Genomic DNA, 25,752 nt, shown 5'->3' on the forward strand with positions numbered 1-25,752 from the left:
CTCTCTAGCGAAAAATTAAGTCTAGAACAATCTACGAATGTTCCTATGATATTGGACATATAGTGCTAGCTTCTACAATTAGTTTTAGCTCTGATGGTATTTTAAAGCGACATTAAGAGAAAGTACCATTATTGTGTTGTTGTTTTTCATGGAAGAGGTCAAATTATGGACAGGTGTTGTGAATTGTGTTTAATAGGAAGTAACACTATTTCAGGCAGCTATTTGGTTTTATAAGTTATATATATATATATATTTTAAATACGAAAATTAATAAATCATTATTTAAAAATGAGGATAAACCATATTTATAATAACGATAATTGAAAACCTTAATCACATAATCTGCAAACAGGATTTTCGTGAAAACTATTAATGAAAGGTTAAAAGTTACTTTCACTTATTATTAACTACGAGAAACATCCTGTGGTTTTTCTTTCTGGATTTGTCGTTTAGAAAATACATATCCAATCAACAGGTAGATGGTCTCTATAGCCTCGAACCAGGCCACTAAGGAGATCCCTAGCCATAGTCCCAGTTGTCCACCAAGGTTACTAAAGATTTCATTACTCTGAAACAAAATGTCTGCTTTATTGACATTTGTAATTCATCAATATATCACATACAATATTGACATATGTAACTGATCAAATGTCACATGCAATATTGATATTTATAATTAATCAATATATCACGTACAATATTGACATTTGTAATTCATCATGTGTAGCGTAAGACCAAGTCGTATAAATATAATTTCATGTTTCATGTTTCACTTATTATTAAACACCCGAAACTAATGAGTTACAAAAACATTCTGGTTGTTTTCATTAGAAAAAAAAATAAAAAAATTAGAACAAATAGTTCTTACCTGATACTTAGGCTGCTGCCTATAGATTATGTGATCTAACGTTTTGTAGAACACACGAAGTTTGGCGAAGTTCTCACTAAAAACGATCAACGTTTATTTCAGTACAATAACCAAATATTAGCGTCCATAATTTTAGTTAACTACAACCAAAACGTAAATATGTATATACATATGTAATTACTAACGGGTCTTGTAGTTCGTTGCATCTTTTTAATATAATTTCTCAAACAAGTTTTAGTTGAGACAGTAATTTAACGTAACAACCTATTAAACTTAGAGTCCGAAGATAACAAAAAGTAAGGAGAAAAAGCTAAAATGGGCATTTCAATTATTTCACATTAACCTGTTCAGTGCCGTAGACGAGATAAATCGTCCAAGCCGATCGGTAACACAGTGCCACGGACAAGTTAATTCGTTCTCAATAACGCCTAACTTCAACGCTAGATGTCAGCACCATACATGCATTTGACCTACTTACAAATTGTTTCACTTTCGATCCACAATGGCGTCAGAAAAAGTTACAAAATGAAGAAGCATTACAGTTGTATTGTAGCAGCTGAAATACTTGGCAGTTAACAGGTTAATGTATATGAAAGTTAATTGTCTACCTAAATAATTTACTTATATTTATGTTGCCATACATATAGATGGATTTTTTTTCATAGTTTTTTCCAAATCGTCACAACCTTTAGGTATTAGTTGAAATAGAAATATAATATGCATTCTTACTATATATTAGACAGATATATGTACAGCCATTTTCTTTGCAGAAAGCCCTCTTGTGTTGTTTTTTTTTCATTGAATAACACATCGAGCTGTTTCCGTAGTAAAAGTAGGAACTTTCAACTCATTGATTTTCCACGAACACTCGAGTTTTATTGACAAGAAACATCAAAAGGTTCATGCTTATCATAAAATTACTCAATAGTCTGAAATTTAGTGAAATTACAGATTCGACAAGAAGCGCACGTTATGAGATGAACTCACCAAAACAGAAATATTGAGTTATGACAGAAGTATGACATAGATGGCGCTACGAACCATCATGCAACCATGATGATAAATATTAAATAAAGAAGCATAGTGTACACGTAGCGTTTTTAATATCTAAAATATTAAAAGTAATTAATTATATACAAATCTGTTCATATTAGAAAAATCACAATTGTTTCAAGCACGTTTCAATTAACTTACTTTGAAGAGGTCCAACTTTGACGCAAACCCTGTAAAATAAATGCACGTTTGTAATATTTTCAGTAAATAATATCATGGTAATGACTCCACTAACAATGGATAAATATGAGTGGCATTGTTTTTCTCACTTACGTTAATTGCTACTTACAATAGATTAATCACCTAAACTTTTATTGAAACTGTCTCTAAATATATTAGAAATGCTTAAATAATGTGTATTTTTATTAAATACACAAGTTTGTGATGGTTTTATTCTCTTGACAGGTTTACACGTACTATGATATTTCCTGAACACTGAATCCAAAAACCATATCCATTTTTCTTCGACACTTATATATTTTTACAATCATAACATGTAACAATCATAACATGTATTTTTTCGAAAGTGAATCGTTTTCATTGAAATCGGGTCATATTTTGCTTATGCTTAAAATATTGAAAACCACTGGCTACATACACATTTCTTTGGCGAGGTGGTTAAGACAATCGACTCGTAACCCGAGGATTGCAGGTTCGAATCCTCTTCGCACCAAATATGTTCGCCCTTTCAGCCGTGGGGGTGTTATATGTGACGGTCAATCCCACTATTCGTTAGTAAAAGAGTAGCCTAGGAATTGGCGGTGAGTGGTGATGACAAGCTGCCTTCCCTCTAGCCTTACACTGCTAAATTAAGGACGACTAGCGCAGATAGCTCTCGTGTAGCTTTGCGTGAAATTCAAAACAAACCAAACATGTTTCTTTAAATAAATCGCCAGGTGAAAATCTCATCGGTCGTTTTACATCCCAACAGAAACACACCCTAAGTATATAAACGGTTAACCGGTCGCAGAATTAGTTTAGGGATGCACTTTGACATTAATTTTTCTTTAGTGCCATGAGTGAAGAACAAAGAGAAAGGTTTCATGAAAGCATCAGGGAAATGGAGAGGAGGTAACCGGAAAGGTGGAGAATCAGCATGATGGCTAATTACTATTGGTCATTTAAACGAGACGGTCCGGACACAATATATAAAAGAAAAACCACAACGCGTACTCCTGAGACCAGAAGATGTAGAATTCGTACACAATTCAGAATAAATGAAAAAACATATTTGTTTGACATCAATGTTTTTTCCCTTTTCTTTAGTTTGTTTGTATTTTTGTTAATAAACAAAATAATAACAAATGTTCATTGTGGTAAACTAAATAATAATTTGTTTCAAGTAAGTTTTATTTCTTCTCCATTTGTAGAAAAAAATCCTTACATGATAGAAAAAAACAAGAATATTATTTTAAAAAATCTACGTAGCTGAATAAAGGAAAATCCGTTATTAAAACAAAAACAACTTTTATGAAGTTTAAATTCGCAGGCCTGTGATATTGGTCGAACTAAAGCACGTGAACGAGATTCTCCGTTAAAAAGTTTGTCGTGGCTCAATGGTCAACAAACAATGATATAAGAACCTGGGGTTCGAAACATGGTAAGATCACACAATTTTAAATATGAATGCGTTATAAAAGTGTAGGCAGCTAGTCTTGTTACTCAGTTAAATGAACTGGATAAAACTTGTGGCGGCGTATGTTGCTTGTTTATTGCTAGCTTTCCTCACTATCCAGACACCAGTGGGTTTTCTAACTTGGTCATTTAACCCATGTGCTTACAAAGTATCTTTCAAGTTGTAGATTAAAATTTCAGTTCATCGTCAAAACACCTGAACGTATGAGGTACAGATGATGAGAAAGGAATGTTAGTCTGTTTGTTTCAGAACATCCTTTCAATGTTCACAAGGCCATCAGTAACTTTAAACCATAAAATATTCTTGTCTGACAGAACAATTGTATTTGACCACCATTCCTCTACTGGTTACAGTATAGCGGGACAACGAGACAGAAACCACGAATGGTCGTCCCGTATTAATAAGTATAAAAATTGAGCTTACTTAACGTTCCACAGCGTATCTTACAAACGTCCTTAAAACACACACAAACTGTGATTATACATACCATCTACAAGAATGTTTCCCTAGATCTGTACAGTAGACATTTGACCTTTCTGGAATTTCAAAAGACACTGGGATGTTTTCGATTACGTAAAGTTAAAAAAAAACTGACCAATAAAAATTACATTTGTAATTAACACAGACAAAGATAGATACCAAAACATGTGGATTCACTTACACGTCTCGAACCTGAGTTGCTCTGGACTGTTTCCTGTGAAGGTTCTGGAAACTCTGACTCTTCCTCCATGTTAAACAACATTGATGACGACAAGGTCATATCAAATGTTGACTTTCTGAAAAAAATATATATAGTGATTAATGTACATGTTCCATATAATAATGTTAAAATCCTGGGTTCGATCCCTACAGTAAATAGCCCATTTTGAACCTTTACTCTTAAACAAAGAAATATTTTTGACCAACAGCCTATCTAGTTAACTACCAACAAACAGTACAATTAATAAATTAGAGTTCCTTCAACAATATATATGCTACATTATATATGTAAAAACGGCTGGTTTGGATTGAGAAAATCTTTATGTAGAGGAGCGAACAACGTTTCGACCTTCTTCTGACGATAACCGAAGAAGGTCGAAACGTTGTTCGCTCCTCAACATAAAAATTTTCTCAATCCAAACCAGCCGTTTTAACATATATATTATTCTCTACAAGTGGGTTTTCTCGTCATCACTGATTATGTGCCATATTAAACTAATACAGGTTTATTGGCTACATTCACTGTATTACTGGTTGCTAATACAGGTTTGTCAGTTACGTTCACTGTACTGCTGGTTACTAATACAGTTTTGTTGGCTCCGTTCACTATGCTACGGGTTTATGGATTGTATAACATCTAGTGCTCTATAATGGAAACTGACTCTGTGATTCTTTGGCTCAACTCATATAAAGATTCATTACAATAAGAACAGGAACAGACGAACGACAGATAAATCTGTTTTTATTTATTTATTTTACCTCTCAGTTTTGTGTGAGTGAATGGAAAGCATAGATATTAACTAATATTAACTGATATAACGCAGCAAAGTACAACTCGAGAGTTGAGAAATTATTTTAATTGTGTAAAAGTATTGTTTAAAAACGTAACTTTTTATAGTGGACCCGTAAAAAGATATTCCTTAGAAAAACACAGATGTGTATTGTCTAAAGACGTAACTTTCGTATTTTGTAGTTACACAGATGTATATTGATTAGAGACGTAACTTACATATTTTAGTTACATAGATGTGTATTGTCTAAAGACGTAACTTATATAGTTACACATGCGTATTGTCTAAAGACGTAACTTTCGTATTTTGTAGTTACACAGATGTATATTGATTAGAGACGTAACTTACATATTTTTAGTTACATAGATGTGTATTGTCTAAAGACGTAACCTTAGTAATTTGTAGTTACACAGATATGATTGATTAGATACGTAACTTACGTATTTTGTGTGTTACCTATTAATATGTCAAATCAACTAAAATTATATATTTTAAAAATTATATTTAAATTACCTTGAGGACTGCAATATTATCATTAATGGTAAATAGTGATAAAATGTTTAGTGTAGGTGTCGCTGTAACAATAATTAGTGTATTTCACGGGACATTTAAATCTTTAACATACCTTTAAAACAAAATTTAAATAAAACTTTTAAAATAGATCCAGAAATGTCAGATAAGCTTATTTTAGAACATTCCGTATTTTAATAAAAATATCATTAAAAGATTTACACCACGTGTACAAAGTCCACAGAACAGAAGCAAGTGAATGGACTTCCAAATTAATTCTAAAATACAACTCTGAGTTCTCATTGAATGGATGAAAAAAACACGGTTTTTGTTGTTTGTAAGTGTAAATTTTTCACCCGAAACACTTTTCTTTAGTTTTGTTTTGAAATTCGCACAAAGCTAAATTAGGGACCGCTAGAGCAGATAATCCCTCGTGTTATTTTAATTACACAAAGCAAGTGTTTTAGTATGTACCACATATACCTTACCCAGATCGCACGCAACAAAACTTAATTTATCAATACTACACAAAGCAGTATCTCGTCTAGATTGTTACACATACATGTGACAATACTTAACCAATATCACACGACAATACTTCATAAAGCTCATACGTAACAATAACATATCAATATCACACGACAATACTTCATAAAGCTCATGCGTAACAATAACATATCAATATCACACGACAATACTTCATAAAGCTCATATGCAACAATAACTCGTCAATATCACACGACAATACTTCATAAAGTACATATGTAACAATAACTTATCAATATCACACGACAATACCTCATAAAGTACATATGTAACAATAACTTATCAATATCACACGACAATACTTCATAAAGTACATATGTAACAATAACTCGTCAATATCACACGACAATACTTCATAAAGCTCATACGTGACAATAACTCGTCAGTATCACACGACAATACTTCATAAAGCTCATACGTGACAATAACTCGTCAATATCACACGACAATACTTCTTAAAGCTCATACGGGACAATAACTCGTCAATATCACACGACAATACTTCTTAAAGTTCATACGTTACAATAACTCGTCCAGATGTAAATGTATTACGTTCCCAAGAGTCGTAAACTCAGGAGTAATATTGTGCTATAAGTCATAATATGGCACGTTTTCACATTAATCGTTCTCTACTTCCATCAAACACATTTAATATATCAATTAACACGTTTTAGTTTCTGTAAAATAATAATAATATTTTAATAACAAAATCTGTGAAACCATTTTTGTACTTTACCTGCAAGAAAGTGGACAGTCACATTTTAGTGTCCTGTTCTTCAGACCCCCCAAAACGTCGTCCAAACAGCAAACTACAGTAAAAAACAAACAAAAAACACATCACGCAGTGGTACAAACGTTATAATCACGATAACAATAGTGTGAATTAGTATACTAATAGAGGACGCCTTAATGTTTGTACTGTTCAGTCAGACTAAGCTATTTCAACCTTGTTTTTTGTAATGTAACTTTAATATTATAATCCCAACTGCACCATGTCTGCGAAGTCACAGTGCTAAAAAACCGGGTTTTGATGCCCGTGGTGGGCAGAGCACACATACCCCATTATGAAGTTTTGTGCTTAATTTTAAACAAACAAACAATTAACAAAAATATTTTAATCGTATATTTAATTAAGTTTTCCTGATTAACTTATTTTTCAACATTCCATTTAGTTAAGTTTTAGTTTACGTTATTCAGAAATATCTATACTCATTAATTATTCAACTCAAACACAGGTTTTACGTTAAAATGATAACATTAGCTCGTGTGACAAACCTCAAACTCTTATTACATATTTACACCATTTCTAGCTTTTCAACTTGTTCTAAGATTAATAATAGTTTATACTATTTCTTTTATTTATTCTAATATGGTACACATCTATTTTACTTTCCAGCAAAGGAAAGAAAGAGACATGTCACAATCAGGTAAGTCTGTACCTTCTCACCAGCAACAAGTTAATTCATGTGCATTTTACACGTTATATTATAAATGTTCTTGCAAAGCTACACAAGAGGTGTCTGAACTGGCAACCCTTAATTTTAAACTGGTAGATTAAAGGTGAAAATGACTAGTCAACAGCAGCCGTTCATAAACCATGGATTAAATTACTGTTTGACTGTAACTCTTACAATGCATCTAAAGCCCAAATTGTAAAATGTGTTGTTTTTTGTTGTAGAAAAGGAAAGTAAAATATAAATTAGCATTGATTGATATCAAAATTAATTACTACATAATAGTTTATTCTATCATGTAAATAAAACACAGATGTGGTGTTCAGTCGGGTTTAATAAAACATCATCTAACTAGGTTAATAAAACACAGATGTAGTGTTCAGTCAGGATCAATAAAACATTATCTAACTAGGTTAATAAAACACAGATGTAGTGTTCAGTCAGGATCAATAAAACATTATCTAACTAGGTTAATAAAACACAGGTGTAGTGTTCAGTCAGGATCAATAAAACATTATCTAACTAGGTTAATAAAACATACATGTAGTGTTCAGTCAGGATCAATAAAACATTATCTAACTAGGTTAATAAAACACAGGTGTAGTGTTCAGTCAGGATCAATAAAACATTATCTAACTAGGTTAATAAAACACAGATGTAGTGTTCAGTCAGGATCAATAAAACATTATCTAACTAGGTTAATAAAACACAGATGTAGTGTTCAGTCAGGATCAATAAAACATTATCTAACTAGGTTAACAAAACATAGATGTGGTGTCAGTCGGTTTCAATAACACATCATCTAACTAGGCTGATATAATAAAACACAGATGAAAGTTCAATTGGGTTAAATAACACATCATCTAACTGGGCTAATAAAACATAGATGTAGTGTTCAGTTTTTCTTTACTTTACCCAGTTGGTGTACAAAAGAGTTTTCTCTATTAGACTTTAATGTTCGGATATTTTACTTCTGAGGTATCAAACTTTACATTATTGTATTACAGTTGTGTTTATTGTTTAAATACTGCCTGTATTAATGTTCATATAACATACGGTTCTTGAACAATGAGCTATCTGCACTTCCACCACAGCAGGGAATGAAACTCTCGATTTTAGCATTGAAAGTCTTTCAGCTTTCCGCTGACACCCAAAAGAGGATTTCTTTAGTTGCAGTGAGTAGATATATAATAAAAACATACCTTCTTTCAAACTACGTTATCCCGTACGTTATAGGTGGATATGGTTTTCGAGCCATCATACAATTGCCAAGCTTATGTTCTATTGATAAGTTGTGACACTGTTGACTAGCTATTATATTGTTCACCAGTTGTCATACTGTTGGTACTACAGCCCTTTGTGTAACTTTAGACAAAAATTCTAAAATAGGCAGTAGTTCAACACTTACCGTGGGCATCCGATTCTAGTGAACATATTTCAAAACCTTCTCTTAGTTTCATTGATGGATCAGTACAGTTACATAGTCTTAAACTAAGGTCTTGTAAACAATCGAAGAAACAATCCTATTAAAACGTAAATATAAATGTTAGTCAAATGTATGGTTCTAACAATTAATTATAATGTAGTACTATATACTGATAAACTGGTTCTGATAATTATAATGTAGAATGATATATTGATAAATTGGTCCCGACAGCTATAATGTAGTATTATAAAGTGATAAATTGGTCTTGACAGTTATAATGCGGTATTTTATGCTAAAAATTTGTCCTGATAATTAATTATAATGTAATATTATATACTGATAAACTGGTCCTGATAATTATAATGTAGTTTGATATGCTGATAAACTGGTCCTAATAATTAATTATGATATGATATTATATACCGATAAACAGGTCCTGATAATCATGATGTAGTTTGATATATACTTTATAATGTAGTATTATATACTGATAAACTGGTACTGATAATTGTAATGTAGTATGATATATACTTTATAATGTAGTATTATATACTGATAAAATGCTTTTGATAATTATTATAATGTGGTATTATATATTGATAAATTGGTCCTAACAGTTATAATGTTGTATTATATATATATATATATATGGTCCTGATAATTATAATGTAGTACTATGTACTGATAACCTAGTCCTAATAATTGATTTTAATGTATTATTATAAACCGATAAATTGGTCCTGATATTTATATTATATAGTATTATATACTGATAAATTGGTCCTGACAGTTATAATGTAATTCAATATACTGATAAACTTGTTCTCATAATTATAATGTAGTAATATATAATGATAAACCGGTTCTGATAATTATAATATATTATTATTTGTTAGTTTCTTTGTTTCTTAGAGGAAATCTACATTACGGAATCTTTTGTGTCCACCGTGAGGGATCGAGCCCCCTGGTTTAGATTGTTATATACTATCAACTGTGTCCACCGTGAGGGATCGAGCCCCCTGGTTTAGATTGTTATATACTATCAACTGTGTTCACCGTGAGAGATCGAGCCCCCTGGTTTAGATTGTTATATACTATCAACACGATGTGCAAAAGCTCTTTGTTCCAACACAAAAGCATCAAATTTTTCAATACCAAATGTCGAGTGGCCGGTCCGTGCGACTCATCTTTATGGTAGTTACGACACCTGTCTTTATAAGGAGGAGGCAGACGTTCGAAAGTTACCTGGAATAGTAAATATACAGAATTGGCTTATACTCTTTCACCTTGTTGTTTTATAATTAAAGGTCAAATAGTGCGATATCAAAGTCAAATGTCTCCTCTGCGCAGTCATCCGTGGGCAGAAGTCATATAAAACTAGCGGCTGCTTTGGTGTGTCGCTATCCCCTAAAATAAGATTTTCTTATTTCGTTTACGTAATTATTTAACATAACAGTTAGCTGCCAAATATAATTCTTAACTGTAGAACTTTCGGAGGAGCTATATATCCACTCTACATTGAAACTTGTGTGTTCTGATTACCCTCCTGATAGGCTTTCATCTTACTAAGGCCGGTTCCATATTCTATTATGAATATGCACTTTCCACCCATGAATGGAATAGGCCTAATAATAATGATAGAAAAATCACATTAGAGGTAAGGGATTCGTTGTTGTTTTATATTCCCCTTAATTCGTTCCCTTAACGAATTTTAAATCAGCATGTAGTTGCGACAAAAGAAAACACATATTTTAAATCTATCTTCTTTTTTTCTGCAACATGTCGATGCCCAAGAGACTTTTCCTACATCACCATAATTCATCAGTTGGAATAAAAATATCAGTAGACAAAACTCAGTTTACAATTCTACTTTATATGCAGCACAAATCCTGTAATGTCACAATAATTTCTTAGTAGCTAAAAATAGCGAATCTATGAAATAATTAGGCCTAACAACGGTGTAGTGTCAAGCAAGCTGAAACAGACATATTAGTCCTCTAGGCACTAAAATAACATTTATAAAGTCAGCCAATTAAAGTTTTTAAAAGAGTTAATATTTAATATTCCTGATTTTATAGCTGTTGTTTTTTATTGTTTTAGTGTTTAAGAATCTTTCATTTGAAGAGATTATTTCTGAACATTTAAAATGTATGAATAATTATTCTGCACTTCATTAATATAAGCACACGGGCAAGATTTAGGTGAAAATAATTTTAGTTTTAAAACTAAATAATAAGAACATACATCGCAGAATTTTCTACTTTTAATCTACGATCTAAAAATATGAAAAAAATAGTTTGATAAATTGCAGAAAAATGTGATTCTTAATTTAAGGATTTTTTATTCATAGAGGACTTTAAAACTTACCTTGGAAACCATTACTGACGTTTGCAATCCAGGACTAATGTCGATACCCTCGTTCTCAGGCTGTGGAACAATACGAGAATCATGGACGACAACACGAGCACCAACTGTAGATGTTATTTCATCAAGATATTCATCTCGTTCTAAGTTCAACTCCAACGTTAGACCTAGCAAAACTCAGATAAAGGAACATTGTATAGTAACGTATTAAACGAAGGCTACGCAAATATCTTTCGTAATTTACACTGTTTCTAGCGAAATCAATTTGGAACGTGGGTAAAACATGTACACATTTCTTTAACAAATTATACGAAGTGTAAAATGTTCAGTAATCCCTCTTGATTTTTAAGTTATCTACAAAACCTTAATCATTTCTAGTATTCACGACATAAAAAAACACAAAAAACATTTTTTACCACAGTACCATATTGGTCACAAACCGAAGATACTGGTATTGAAAAATGATATTTAATACAATATTCACTTAGTAGTCGTACTTCGTTCTGCTGATTTTGAAAATCACAGACTTATCACTTTGAATATCAAAACTTTTAAATAAAAAATATATTGTTTTACGTATTGGCTATCTTAAAAAATCTCTGAAGGAACTTATTCCACAGGAGATATATTTTTCTCCTGCAAGGGAAAGCAATTGGAATACTTGAAATTTGTATTTTTTCTATAAGAATATAATTTATAAAATTATAAATAAATAATAAAAATAATAACCACATCTTACCACTCAAGGCTCCCATAGATTTCACTTTTTTTGTCTCTGACGTATTTGACCAGTCTGCGTTAAATGTGAAGCAGTTTCCATACAGATACGATGTAAAGATTGTGAAATTCCTAGAGAAGAAAGATTAACTAAAGCTTTCACACATCAAAATACGTTCACAGGATAAGGAATGTTTCATGAAACAGTAACGATAATCTCTCTGTTTAACTTAAACAAAACAGATTCATAGATTTTCAAATACTTTCACATATTTCACTAGTGTACGTAAATAATAATTTTAATCTTGCAAGTCTGGACTAAACTCATTACAAAGTGATCAGCCTGGTTCTGTATTTCTATCCTATACTTCTGTGTCACTGGAGTCACAACAAACTGATCTAACTGATTCTGTATTTTTTCTCCTGTACTTCTGTGTTACTGGAGTCACTGCAACCTGATCTACGTGATTCCGTATTTTGTTTACCTGTACTTTTGTGTTACTGGGGCCACTAGAAACTGATCTATCTGATCCTGCATATTTTAATCTGTACTTCTGTGTCACTGGAGTCATTACAAACTGATTTACCTGATTCTGTGTTTTTTTATCCAACAATTAAACAAAGAAGAATTGTTAAATAACACAAACGAAAACAAACAAGAATAAATTTAACTGCTAGGAGTGCCTCAAGGATTAGATTAAATATAGAAATGCTAATTTCTGCAACCCAATTGGTCATTTTCTTACAGTTGGTACGCAATCTACAAGAGGTCTTGAGAACAGGAGCCGACTAAGTAATGGTTGAAGTAAACAACAGTCATTTCTGTCACGTATAAAGTAACCACATTCCCTGTTATCATCAAGTTCTTGGAAGAACTAGTATTAGAATGTTAGGGTCTGAAGAAGCCAAGCCAGGAGCAAGGATGACCCAAAACCAGTTACGGACATTGGACTTTGGTAACGATCCAACACTACTAAACCATATTGGACATCTACTACTAGGTGACGATCCAACACTAATAAACCATATTGGACATCTGTTACTAGGTGACGATCCAACACTAAAAACCATGTTGGACATCTGTTACAAGGGTACGATCCAACACTACAAAAATATGTTGGATATCTGTTACCATAAAACGATCCAACACTACAAACCCTACAAAACCATGATGGTAATATACTACTAGGTAATAATTCAACAGTATAAAACCATATTGGTATCTACTACCAGGTGACGATCCAACACTACAAAACCATGATGTTAATCTATAATTAGGTAATAATTGAACAATATAAAACCATATTGGACATCTACTATCAGGTGACGATCCAACACTACAAAAGTATGTTGGATATCTGTTACCAGGGTATGATTCAACACTACAAAAGTATGTTGGATATCTGTTACCAGGGTATGATTCAACACTACAAAAGTATGTTGGATATCTGTTACCAGGGTATGATTCAACAGTTCAAAAGTATGTTGGATATCAGTTACCAGGGTATGATTCAACACTACAAAAGTATGTTGGATATCTGTTACCAGGGTATGATTCAACACCACAAAAGTATGTTGGATATTTATTACCACTACAAAACCATGATGGTAATCTGTTATTAGGTAATAATTCAACAGTATGAAACCATATTGGTCATCTCTTAGCAGGGAATTATATCATTAAGAGCTAAAATAGTATGTAATGGTACTCTGAGTTACTTCAACCAGCAGTGTGTATCACGTATCCGTTTCGGGAAAAATTTCAAACTAACATTTGATGTACCAATGTTAAACATTGGTGTGGCCCAATCAGACAAAATCTGTGAAGAAGGAAAACAAGTTATGGTTGAAACGGTACTGGTAAAACATATTGAGTGAATTTTTATCAAACCCGCCTCTCGGAGACAATGAAGCCACCATTTCCACAAAGAAATATTTACTCTTCAAGTAGATGGTAAAAATGAACAAACCGGACTAACATGAAATAAAAACAGGACGAGCTGTGAAAGTGGTCAAGAATTACAAACGTCCAAATCAAAGACCTAACAATCCAGTTTATAGATCTAACGTTTGTTTAACGCCCAATTAAACGATGACTAGTGAGTCTATTTGTTGGTTCTTTTTAAACAGAAAACTTGTTTGGAAAATGATCTGCGACTTTCACCCAACTTTGTATTTTTAATTAGATTGTTAAAGAGAGTATTACAAGTCTTCTTGTTTGTTTGTTTGATTTCATCTTGCCTAAGCCTAACTTTTGTTATTCGTTATTACACGTAACACTAAGGAAGTATACCTGTAGCTACAATCCTCATCCATCCAAGTGCATTTTTTAATGAAATCCTGTGCCTGATGTCCAAGTTTCTGACGTAAAGTTGTATTTAGTTTGTGCAAGATGTTGAAGAATCTTCGAATGTCACTGTATGACTGACTTTTATCTTGGTCGTTTCTTTTACAGGATGAAACAGCTGAACGAGGCTGAAAAAGAGAAGAGATAAAGGTAAAGCTACAAAGGAGGTAAAAAGTCACATTCTTAACATTTCAGTAAAATTCTATTCACTCGTACTAGATTTATATTGGTAACTGAATATGTTATTTTATAACAATTTTGAATATCTACATCTGTTAATTCCATGGCATCCAACGCCATATGAAGAAGCAGTGACACTGGATGTATCAGAACGAGGTTCTAACATTGTTTGTAGTTTTGTGGTACTGTGACGTCACTGTAAACAGATCGCCTTTGGGAATAATATGTAACAGCTCTTTCTGTTTCAAATTAGTCATACTCTCACATCATAAGGACGTGTTCAGGTCAGGGATATATAATTTCCAAGATATGAATATCACTTCTACCTGATACTATTGGAGAACAATAATATATGGATCACCGTGCGATACCAGAACCATCCAGAAAGAAACCTGAAATATTCCAAATGTGGTAAGCAAAGCGTACAGTCTTGTAACAAGTGAAAATTCACAGACATGAAGACGAGTAGCAAAAGTAACAATAGCCTAAGTAACACAAATTGCTTGTAAATAAGGCCCTCAAGCGACTGTAGAATGAATCTAGTACTCATGCTATTCTATACAAATATATAATATACTATTATAAAACGAACTGCAAAACTACTGTCACCGTACTCTCAATGGGACACAAAACGTATGAAGGACCAATATTGTGCTTTGGACATGACAGCTTTAAAACAGAGTCATGCTGCAGGAATGTTGCCCAAATGCATGGTCAACAGATAGAACATGACCGGATGTTGTGATATCGACACCAAAATTAGTTATAATATAACGTACTATCCTTCTCCATATGTAATGGGTGCTTTATTAATCCGGTATTACGACAGTCTAATACAATAAACAGAGTTAACAGCATCTCTAATAATAATGTATTAAATATTTTTATTGATTAAACCTAAGTTTTATATTTTCATAAATACAGAAGTTAAAATAAATAAACTTTGTTGGTGAAATTGCAGGTGATTTATATTTTAATGTATTCAAAAGTGTTACTACTTACCACAATGACTAATAAGTTAACAATGGTATTACAACTTACTACCGAGACCAGTAAGTTAACAATTCATACGTATTTCATGAATACACACCTTGGTAAACCTTTCCCTCTGCCTAGATATCACTTCAAATACATGTATATTTATCTTAACAGACTTACTGGAAAGACAATAATCGACTTCGGATAATCCATTGAAAGAATTCCAGCTACCAACAGGAGATTGAATAGGTCTTCATTTGGGTTGACGTGTTGCTGTAGCATCAGAACTGACTTACGGAGTCTGGGATCAAACATAAACTTAAGTTTAACTGGTGGCGAAGATATCTGTTAACTGTTGAATTAAACTTATGATCACTTGTTGACCTTTATCAGAAGAAATAGAATACAGTTAATTCCCTATTACACAAATAAGATACGAATTGATTCCCATCAGGTAATCAGAATACAATTAAAAAACAAAACACGAACTCATCTCCCACTAAGTACATCCCAGTTGAGTGACAACTTGAAAAGAAAATCGCTTCTAATGTTTTCACTTGTGAAAATAAAAGCATGTTCTAATAGTTTGACCGGCGTTCATTAAGTGCATGTTCTAATTGTTTGACTGATATACCTTAGTTAGATGTTTCAATAACCTGACAGATGCTTTCTATGTACAAGTTTTGTTAGTCTGATATTTTTCCATTATATTTTTGGGGGTATATTTGTATACAAAAAGTTAATAAAACCTTAATCGATGAGTTGTTTTTATTTTTCTAACCTAGTCTGTTAGTGGTAAATTTACGAACGTTCGTATCTGAACTCTTCATTAGGTTAGATGTTTGTCTGAGGACTCATACCACTGAAAACCGGGTTCCGATACTCGTAGCAGGCACAGCACAGATAACCAATTAGATAATTTAGTGAGCTCTACGTTCGATTAGCGCAGATGACCCAAATTGACTTTTTTAAAAGACACAAACCCTGTTTTTAAAAATTATATTGCCAAACAGTGTTATATATAACTCAAATACGTTCAGTATTATCTCAGTCTTTTCTGAAGAACTACTTTTATACACCTTCTTGAAGGGAAAGTTAAAAAAATAGGAATGAAACTGAATGATTAAAATGTCATGTATGTTTTAATGTTTTTTGTACACTATTGTAGTTTGTGTTTTTATATAATTATCTTCATATTCAAGTTGAACAGCGGAGGGAGAATTGCCGACATTCGCGCAAGGTTACAAACGAAAAAAAGTTCTACACTCTCTATACACATTAATGTTAAGCCTTTAACCTTTACAATATGCACTTGCTCGTTTAAAGATATCTCAAAGCCTTATAAATCGTTTCTTTTCAACTTACCCGTTCAGGTTGCACACAGTGACAGCAGGAAACTCCAACTCCAAATTGTTCTCCACGTCCAAATTGACAATGACGGGATACTCCAAATATGACGTCACGAAGCTGACGCTATGATAGATGCAAAATCCAATACACAAGCAGAAAACGAAGACCCAAATGCAACGACGACAAACAGTCGGTGACTTGGCAATTTGAGAAACCCCTGAGAGTGAAGACTGCCCGAATAGGTATTTACATACATCCCAAATACCATTTTCGATGGCTACTGACGTAGGCTCTGTCAGTTCGGCTCCTGAAGACATCTTAGTTGCGGAATTCTTGATTGTCGAGTGTAAATTATTGTCCAGTTCATCCTTTGGGGACTCATTTATCACGGAAACATTATGTGAAGATTCTTCTTCCTCCATTCTTGTTACTGTTCCTAATGTTACAAACGAGTCAGCTCCTGAATCTCTATTCGTCTTATTGTGTTTATTAACTATTGATAAGTTCTGGGGAATATTTTCTTCCGCGCAATATTATCACACGTGATAATTCTGGAAAATAAAGTTGGTTTCAATTTTGCACAAAGCTACACGAAGGCTATCTTCCCTAGACGTTTTACATTTAGCACTGTAAGACTAGAGCGAAAACAGCTAGTCATCACTAACCACCGTCAACCATTGTATTACATTTTTACCTAAGAATAGTAGAATTGACCGTCAGTTTATAAAGTCTCTAGGACTGAAAGGAGGAGAATGTTTGGTGTGGTCGGGATTCGAAACCTAACTCTCAGATTACGAATCGAGTGAATTAACCATTTGGCCATGCCAAGCATGGACAATAAAATCTCTTGTTAAATTAGAAACGTTTACTAGAGTAATTATCTTCCACAATACCCAAATCCCCCCCCCAAAAAAAAAATAAATGGGGCCTGGCATGGCCTAGCGCGTTAAAGCGTGTGCTTCGTCATCTGAGGGTCGCGGGTTCGCGCTCGAGTCGCGCCAAACATGCTCGCCCTCCCAGCCGTGGGGGCGTTATAATGTGACGGTCAATTCAACTTTTCGTTGGTAAAAGAGTAGCCCAAGAGTGGCGGTGGGTGGTGATGACTAGCTTCCTTCCCGCTGGTCTTACACTGCTAAATTAGGGACAGCTAGCACAGATAGCCCTCGAGTAGCTTTGTGCTAAATTCCAAAACAAACAAACAAACAAACTTCCACAATAATATCTTTTGTTAAAATTGAAACATTTCCTGCAGTAATTATCTTCCACAATAAAATCTGTTGTTAAAATAGAGCCATTTACTACAGTAATTATCTTCCACAATAAAATCTGTTGTTAAAATAGAGACATTTACTACAGTAATTATCTTCCACAATAATATCTGTTGCTAAAATATAAACATTTGCCACAGTATTTATCTTCCACAATAATATCTGTTGCTAAAATAGAAACATTTGCCACAGTATTTATCTTCCACAATAATATCTGTTGCTAAAATAGAAACATTTGCCACAGTATTTATCTTCCACAGTAATACCTGTTTCTAAAATAGAAACATTTATTACAGTAATTATCTTGTACAATAATATCTGTTGCTAAAATAGAAACATTTGCTACAGTAATTATCTTCCACAATAAAATTTGTTGTTAAAATAGAAATATTTACTACAGTTATTATCTCCCACAATAAAATCTGTTGTTAAAATAAAAACATTTACTACAGCTATTATCTTCCACAATAAAATTTGTTGTTAAAATAGAAACATTTACTACAGTAATTATCTTTCACAAGTTTCTAGCTGAAGAAAAACTGAAATTAAACAAGCTGTTCTAGACCTAACTGTTTCCAGTACGTATAGCTGGTTTATTAAAACATAAAGAAAGAAGAAAAAGTGTTTGTTAACATCAAACAAAACATAGTTCAATACATATGTTTAGATGAAAATAGAACTACATAGAAACACGTGAGAACTGTAATACATACGTATATATCCAAGTGAATACCATATGACGTATGTCTAATACGAATTGGAAATCTGATTTGTTGCCCACTAGGCCACGCCAGATCAATTTATTTGTTTTATACTGATATATGATACGGAATTTTGAATTTTATATAACTTGGATTGGCGACCACTTTAATTTTGCAGTGTCTTGCAATACACATGACTAGGGACATTTTGTTTGATGTATTATTTAAGTAATCGGTTGATTATTCACTGAAACTGAGAAAAAAGTGTATGTAATACCTGATGTATTAGTGTATTTACCAAAGAGTACGTATAAGGCTTCTCAGGTGTGACGGCATGTTATGTACACTGTGTGGTAGATCTTATTATATTACATTACTCAGAAATACTGTTTTACATGTGGTTTGTAATTATAAATCTAAACGTAAGAGCAATATATATATATATATATATATATATATATTTAGAATCAGAGGTTAAACGTACTTTGTAACAATGATAGTGGCTAGGTTTACTGAGGTTAGAGGAACCTGTTTCGTGCCTTCAGTTATTTATAACAATAATGATGGCTAGGTTTACTGAGGTAAGAGGAATCTGTTTCGTGCCTTCAGTTATTTGTAACAATAATAGTGGCTAGGTTTACTGAAGTAAGAGGAATCTGTTTCGCGCCTTCAGTTATTTGTAACAATAATAGTGGCTGGGTTTACTGAGGTAAGAGGAATCTGTTTCGTGCCTTCAGTTATTTGTAATAATAATAGTGGCTAGGTTTACTGAGGTAAGAGGAATCTGTTTCGTGCCTTCAGTTATTTGTAACAATAATGGTGGCTAGGTTTACTGAGGTAAGAGGAATCTGTTTCGTGCCTTCAGTTATTTGTAACAATAATAGTGGCTAGGTTTACTGAGGTAAGAGGAATCTGTTTCGTGCCTTCAGTTATTTGTAACAATAATAGTGGCTAGGTTTACTGAGGTAAGAGGAATCTGTTTCGTGCCTTCAGTTATTTGTAACAATAATGGTGGCTAGGTTTACTGAGGTAAGAGGAATCTGTTTCGTGCCTTCAGTTAGTTCGGATTAACTATTTCATTTAAAATTGTTTGATATTTCTGTTATAAAGAAATGAAAAGAATGAGAGGCTAGAATGTTGAAAATTTATGGTTTGTGGATGGCATAGCTCAGCACCCTCTACAATGTTACTGTATCTTAAATAAATCTAATCTATTAGGTGCGTTTCTTAAACATAAACAGCATGTGAAATAATCCTAAAATACGTTTTGTGATTTACGTAATACACATAATGTTTCAAATACACGACGATGGCCTGTAAATACTAAACCTAGATCCTAAATTAATTACCCATAATTCAATATCAAAGCAACATACATACATAGGCTAGCATTAATACTTTGGCCAAGTATATAATGTGGATAACTTGATCTAACTTGGATTATGCAACGTCACAAAATTAAAACTTATAATTTAGGATGTATTGATTCATAGTTGGGTGTCCTCGCTATAAACGACACTTTTGGTCATAATCCAAATATCACCTCACGAAATTCGGCCAGAGAAGAAAACATAGATTATTTAAATACATATACAATACTAACAACTGAAAACAATGAACATTAAACAAAGTGCAGACAGAGAAACTTTCTATCTGAAGAATATTACAATGAATGGTCTTGTGGTGTCTTGAATATATGTACAAATAACGTTTTTAGAAAGAACTCAGGAGAATAACCCACGCAATGCGCCAGACTTAGAACTTTTTGATCTGCTTCTCTCGGTTTTTTTTTTAACGTTACGCCAACATCGTGGACATAAGAGAAGAGAAGCATAATAGAAAAAAACATAGAAATATAATAGAAAACTACATTATTTTTAGCTTTATACCGAAAGATCGAAACAGGAGTTCCCTAACTGTGGGGCCGTAACAAGTTTATTCAACAAGAACAGGTTCTCTGTATCTGTAAATTAACCCGTTGTCAATGTCCCCATTTAAAAACCCCTTCTGTACATGTCTATTGAGTTACACTCCAAATATAAATAAATCACTTTAATATGAACTTATTTAAATGAAATACTATTATCAAATAAGTTATAACACTAGTAACTGATTCATCGTGAAGAAACCGGAGTCTAATAATGAAGACGTTTAACAAAACATTTTATTTATAAGGTTCTAACGTTTCGGAACAACTTATTCCATGATTAGCGAAAACTGACAGTTGTGTTACAGTGATGTTTGCTACTATGATTATAATACTATATAACATAATCATAAGTTTATTTAGTTATTAGGAAAAGAGAAAATGGATAAATAAAACATTGTATGTATATATTACACTGTGACTGAGTTACGTGTGAAAATTGAGAATAATTTTAAGTCTAAAGAACTTTGTGAATCATTAGGGTCAGGCGGTCTTTAGCTGTGAATAGACTTATTTATTGTAAAGGTCAAGGTCTGAAGATCCTATGGTGATGATAGATAAACTGTTAAAGGAAATATTGTGACCCGTGTTTTCAGAATGTGTACGAATGGTTGAGTGGCTGGGTTTAAGTAGTGGATGGTTGATTCTGTTATATACTCCAGAATGTTCACAGACACTAGTTTTTAAGTGGCGTTTAGTTTTGCCAAAGTACGTGATCTTACAGTCGCTACACGTTCATTTATACATGAAACATGAACGTATGGGTTTAGGTACTTGATCTTTGAACTGAAATAGGTGTTTGATACAGAGGCTAGGTTCGTATAGTATTGTACTGAAATAGATGTTTGATACGGAGGTTAAGTCTGTATATTATTGTACTGAAATAGGTGTTTGATACGGAGGTTAGGTCTGTATATTATTGTACAGAAATAGGTGTTTGATACGGAGGTTAGGTCTGTATATTATTGCACTGAAATAGATGATTGATACGGAGGTTAGGTCTGTATATTATTGTACTGAAATAGGTGTTTGATACGGAGGTTTGGTCTGTATATTATTGTACTGAAATAGGTGTTTGATACGTAGGTTAGGTCTGTATATTATTGCACTGAAATAGATGTTTGATACGGAGGTTAACTCTGAATATTATTGTACTGGAATAGGTGTTTGATAAGGAGGTTAGGTCTGTATATTATTGTACTGAAATAGGTGTTTGATACGGAGGTTAGGTCTGTATTTTATTGTACTGAAATAGGTGTTTGATACGGAGGTTAGGTCTGTATATTATTGTACTGAAATAGGTGTTTGATACAGAGGTTAGGTCTGTATATTATTGTACTGAAATAGATGTTTGATAAGGAGGTTAGGTCTGTATATTATTGTACTGAAATAGGTGTTTGATACGGAGATTAGGTCTGTATTTTATTGTACTGAAATAGGTGTATGATACGGAGGTTAGGTCTGTATTTTATTGTACTGAAATAGGTGTTTGATACGGAAGTTAGGTCTGTATATTATTGCACTGAAATAGATGTTTGATACGGAGGTTAAGTCTGAATATTATTGTACTGGAATAAGTGTTTGATATGGAGGTTAGGTCTGTATATTATTGTACTGAAATAGGTGTTTGATACGGAGGTTAGGTCTGTATTTTATTGTACTGAAATAGGTGTTTGATACGGAGGTTAGGTGTGTATTTTATTGTACTGAAATATGTGTTTGATAAGGAGGTTAGGTCTGTATTTTATTGTACTGAAATAGGTGTTTGATACGGAGGTTAGGTCTGTATTTTATTGTACTGAAATAGGTGTTTGATACGGAGGTTAGGTCTGTATATTATTTTACTGAAATAGATGTTTGATACGGAGATTAAGTCTGTATATTATTGTACTGGAATAGGTGTTTGATACGGAGGTTAGTTCTGTATTTTACTCTAAACTGAATTTGAGGGATGAAGGTTTTGTTAGAGACGAGAGTTGTTTTTTTAATTAAAGGAAGGGAGATGATAAGGGAACATTTAGGGACGGTGTTATCATTGGCTGATGCTTGAAATTTGTTGTTTGGGAAACTTCGTGTAATATTCTTTATAAAATTAATCGGATAACCGTTGTTTAAGATGTATTTATGTACAAGACATTTTGTTCGTGTAAAATAAAATAATTATAACAAATTATCTTTCACAATGACGTAACTTTTGTTCCTTAATTTTAAAAGGAAAGATTTGAAACATTGAAAACTGCACGTTTCGCATTCACGTGATCCGCCGGTTGTTAGAAGTTTCAACTTTACGAACCGTTACGTATGATACCGTAATAATAGAACAAGGACTGCTGGCATACAAGGTTAAATTGAGGTTCCACCTGTCTTTCAGTAGCGTATGAAAACTTTTCAATAATTTCTAAATGGGTTTTGGATTCAAATATTTCTAAGCTTATGGTAAGTCGTGCCCACATGCAAAGTGAAATAAAGCTGTGTTTTTAAATGACAGTTTGAAGTTGAATAACCTGCTTACAACCAATAAAGAGGAGAGATTTCTCACTATTCAGTTAGAGCCTGAAAAACGTTCTGCCGATGTATGAATTTGAATAATGTGATAGAAAACAAAGCTTATTCCACTGTTCTCTTAATGCGTACCTTATGTTCAACAAGCGTTTCTCTTCGTATGTGTACTAGTTGCTAAACTGTTAGATTGCATTTATATTTATATTTTAATTATATATTTATTATTTATATATAAATATATTTATTATATTTATTATTCTGCAGCATAAAAAATTACGGAAAGAACTTCTTATGTTTCTCTTCTAATTTATTACGTTTTAACAAGCAAAGATGCTACATGTTCAAAACAGAATAAAACAAAACAAAAATACTCTTAATAAAGAGGAGAAGGTGTCACATTTAACATATATCATCCTACAGTATTTCACCCTTGGTATAAAGTGGAGAATCAACTTACGGTACTTCGCCCATGGTTGGGCCTGGCATGGCCAAGTGCGTAAGGCGTGCGACTCGTAATCCGAGGGTCGCGGGTTCACGCCCGCGTAGCGCCAAAGATGCTCGCCCTCTCAGCCGTGGGGGCGTTATAATATGACGGTCAATCCCACTATTCGTTGGTAAAAGAGTAGTTCAAGAGTTGGCGGTGGGTGGTGATGACAAGCTGCCTTCCCTCTAGTCTTGCACTGCTAAATTAGGGACGGCTACCACAGATAGCACTCGAGTAGATTTGTGCGAAATTCCAATATAACAATAACAATCTCCCATGGTATAAAGTGAGGTCTCAACTTATGGTACCAGCCTTAAGTATAAAGAAAGGTATCAACATATGGTATCAACTTACGGTAATTCTCTCATATTATAAAGTGAGGGATCAACCTATGGTACTTTGTCTTTAGTATAAATTGAGGTATTAACCTAGGGTACTTTGCCTTTAGAATAAACTGAGGTATCAACCTATGGTACTTTGTCTTTAGTATAAATTGAGGTATTAACCTAGGGTACTTTGCCTTTAGTATAAACTGAGGTATCAACTTACGGTACTTCTCCCATGGTATAAAGTGAATTCTCAACATATGGTATCAACTTACTTACTTCTCCCATGGTATAAAGTGAGGTATTAACCTATGGTACTTTGCCTTTACTATAAACTGAGGTATCAACTTACGGTACTTCTCCCATGGTATAAACTGAAGTATTAACCTATGGTACTTTGCCTTTACTATAAACTGAGGTATCAACTTTCGGTACTTCTCCCATGGTATAAACTGAGGTATTAATCTATGGTACTTTGCCTTTACTATAAACAGAGGTTTCAACTTACGGTACTTCTCTCATATTATAAAGTGAGGCATCAACCTATGGTACTTTGTCTTTAGTATAAATTGAGGTATCAACCTATGGTACTTTGCCTTTAGTATAAACTGAGGTATCAACTTACGATACTTCTCCCATGGTATAAAGTGAGGTCTCAACCTATGGTACCTGCCTTTAGTATAAAGTAAGGTATCAACATATGGTATCAACTTACGGTACTTCTCTCATATTATAAAGTGAGGCATCAACCTATGGTACTTTGTCTTTAGTATAAATTGAGGTATTAATCTAGGGTACTTTGCCTTTAGTATATACTGAGGTATCAACCTATGGTACTTTGTCTTTAGTATAAATTGAGGTATTAACCTAGGGTACTTTGCCTTTAGTATAAACTGAGGTATCAACTTACGGTACTTCTCCCATGGTATAAAGTGAGGTCTCAACCTATGGTACCTGTCTTTAGTATAAAGTAAGGTATCAACATATGGTATCAACTTACGGTACTTCTCTCATGGTATAAACTGAGGTATCAACTTACGGTACTTTGCCTTTGATATAAAGTCAAGTATCAACTTACGGTACCTCGCTCTTAGTATAAAGTAGACCCGCAGGGCTTGAAAGTCTGTTAGAAAATGGCTTTAATTTTACAGCATAAGATACGCACCGGTGTATGAATGTCTCACGTGCACATGGCTCTTATTACGTCAATACACGTAATATCATTATATTAATGTTTTGTGTTTCCCTGTGATGCTTGGGACTCCCTGATAGGTATACGTTAATAGATTTCAAGTGAAATCCGGTGCAACATACAGTACACACACACCCCTAGCTCAGCCGTAAGCTTCAGGTCTCATATTACTAAAATTTAGGGCTTTATCACTAGAACGGCACATCAGAAACAACCAATCGTGAGGCTTCGTGTTTCACAACAAACAAAACGGGCGATCGTTTCAATTATTATAATAATCTATAGAATGAAACACTACGTTGTTGGCACTGTAATGAAAGTAAAACACATACATTTATCACAAAACTCTCTAAACTCAACGTTGAATACAATAGAAACGGTTGTTGTTACGCGAAATGATCGACGTTACGCTTCTGTTTATGAGAACAAATCC

General features: G+C 33.2%; 1 protein-coding gene across 1 annotated transcript; it reads right to left on the minus strand.

Annotated features, from left to right (window-relative positions):
* On the minus strand, positions 1 to 25,251 carry LOC143237441 (acid-sensing ion channel 4-A-like). The gene is made up of 13 exons (XM_076476687.1): positions 25,211 to 25,251; positions 16,935 to 17,355; positions 15,750 to 15,870; positions 14,358 to 14,539; positions 12,087 to 12,196; positions 11,351 to 11,514; positions 10,139 to 10,228; positions 8,966 to 9,080; positions 6,840 to 6,912; positions 4,219 to 4,333; positions 2,063 to 2,091; positions 869 to 944; positions 1 to 568 (listed from the first exon to the last, which is right to left on the minus strand). The coding sequence occupies exons 2-13, from the start codon at positions 17,339 to 17,341 to the stop codon at positions 404 to 406; spliced, it is 1,647 nt and encodes a 548-aa protein (XP_076332802.1). The 5' UTR covers positions 17,342 to 17,355; positions 25,211 to 25,251; the 3' UTR covers positions 1 to 403.
* Positions 25,252 to 25,752: the final 501 nt, after the last annotated feature.

This window comes from Tachypleus tridentatus, chromosome 13 (assembly GCF_004210375.1).
Source record: "Tachypleus tridentatus isolate NWPU-2018 chromosome 13, ASM421037v1, whole genome shotgun sequence".
In the NCBI taxonomy this organism is placed as follows: Eukaryota; Metazoa; Arthropoda; class Merostomata; order Xiphosura; family Limulidae; genus Tachypleus; species Tachypleus tridentatus.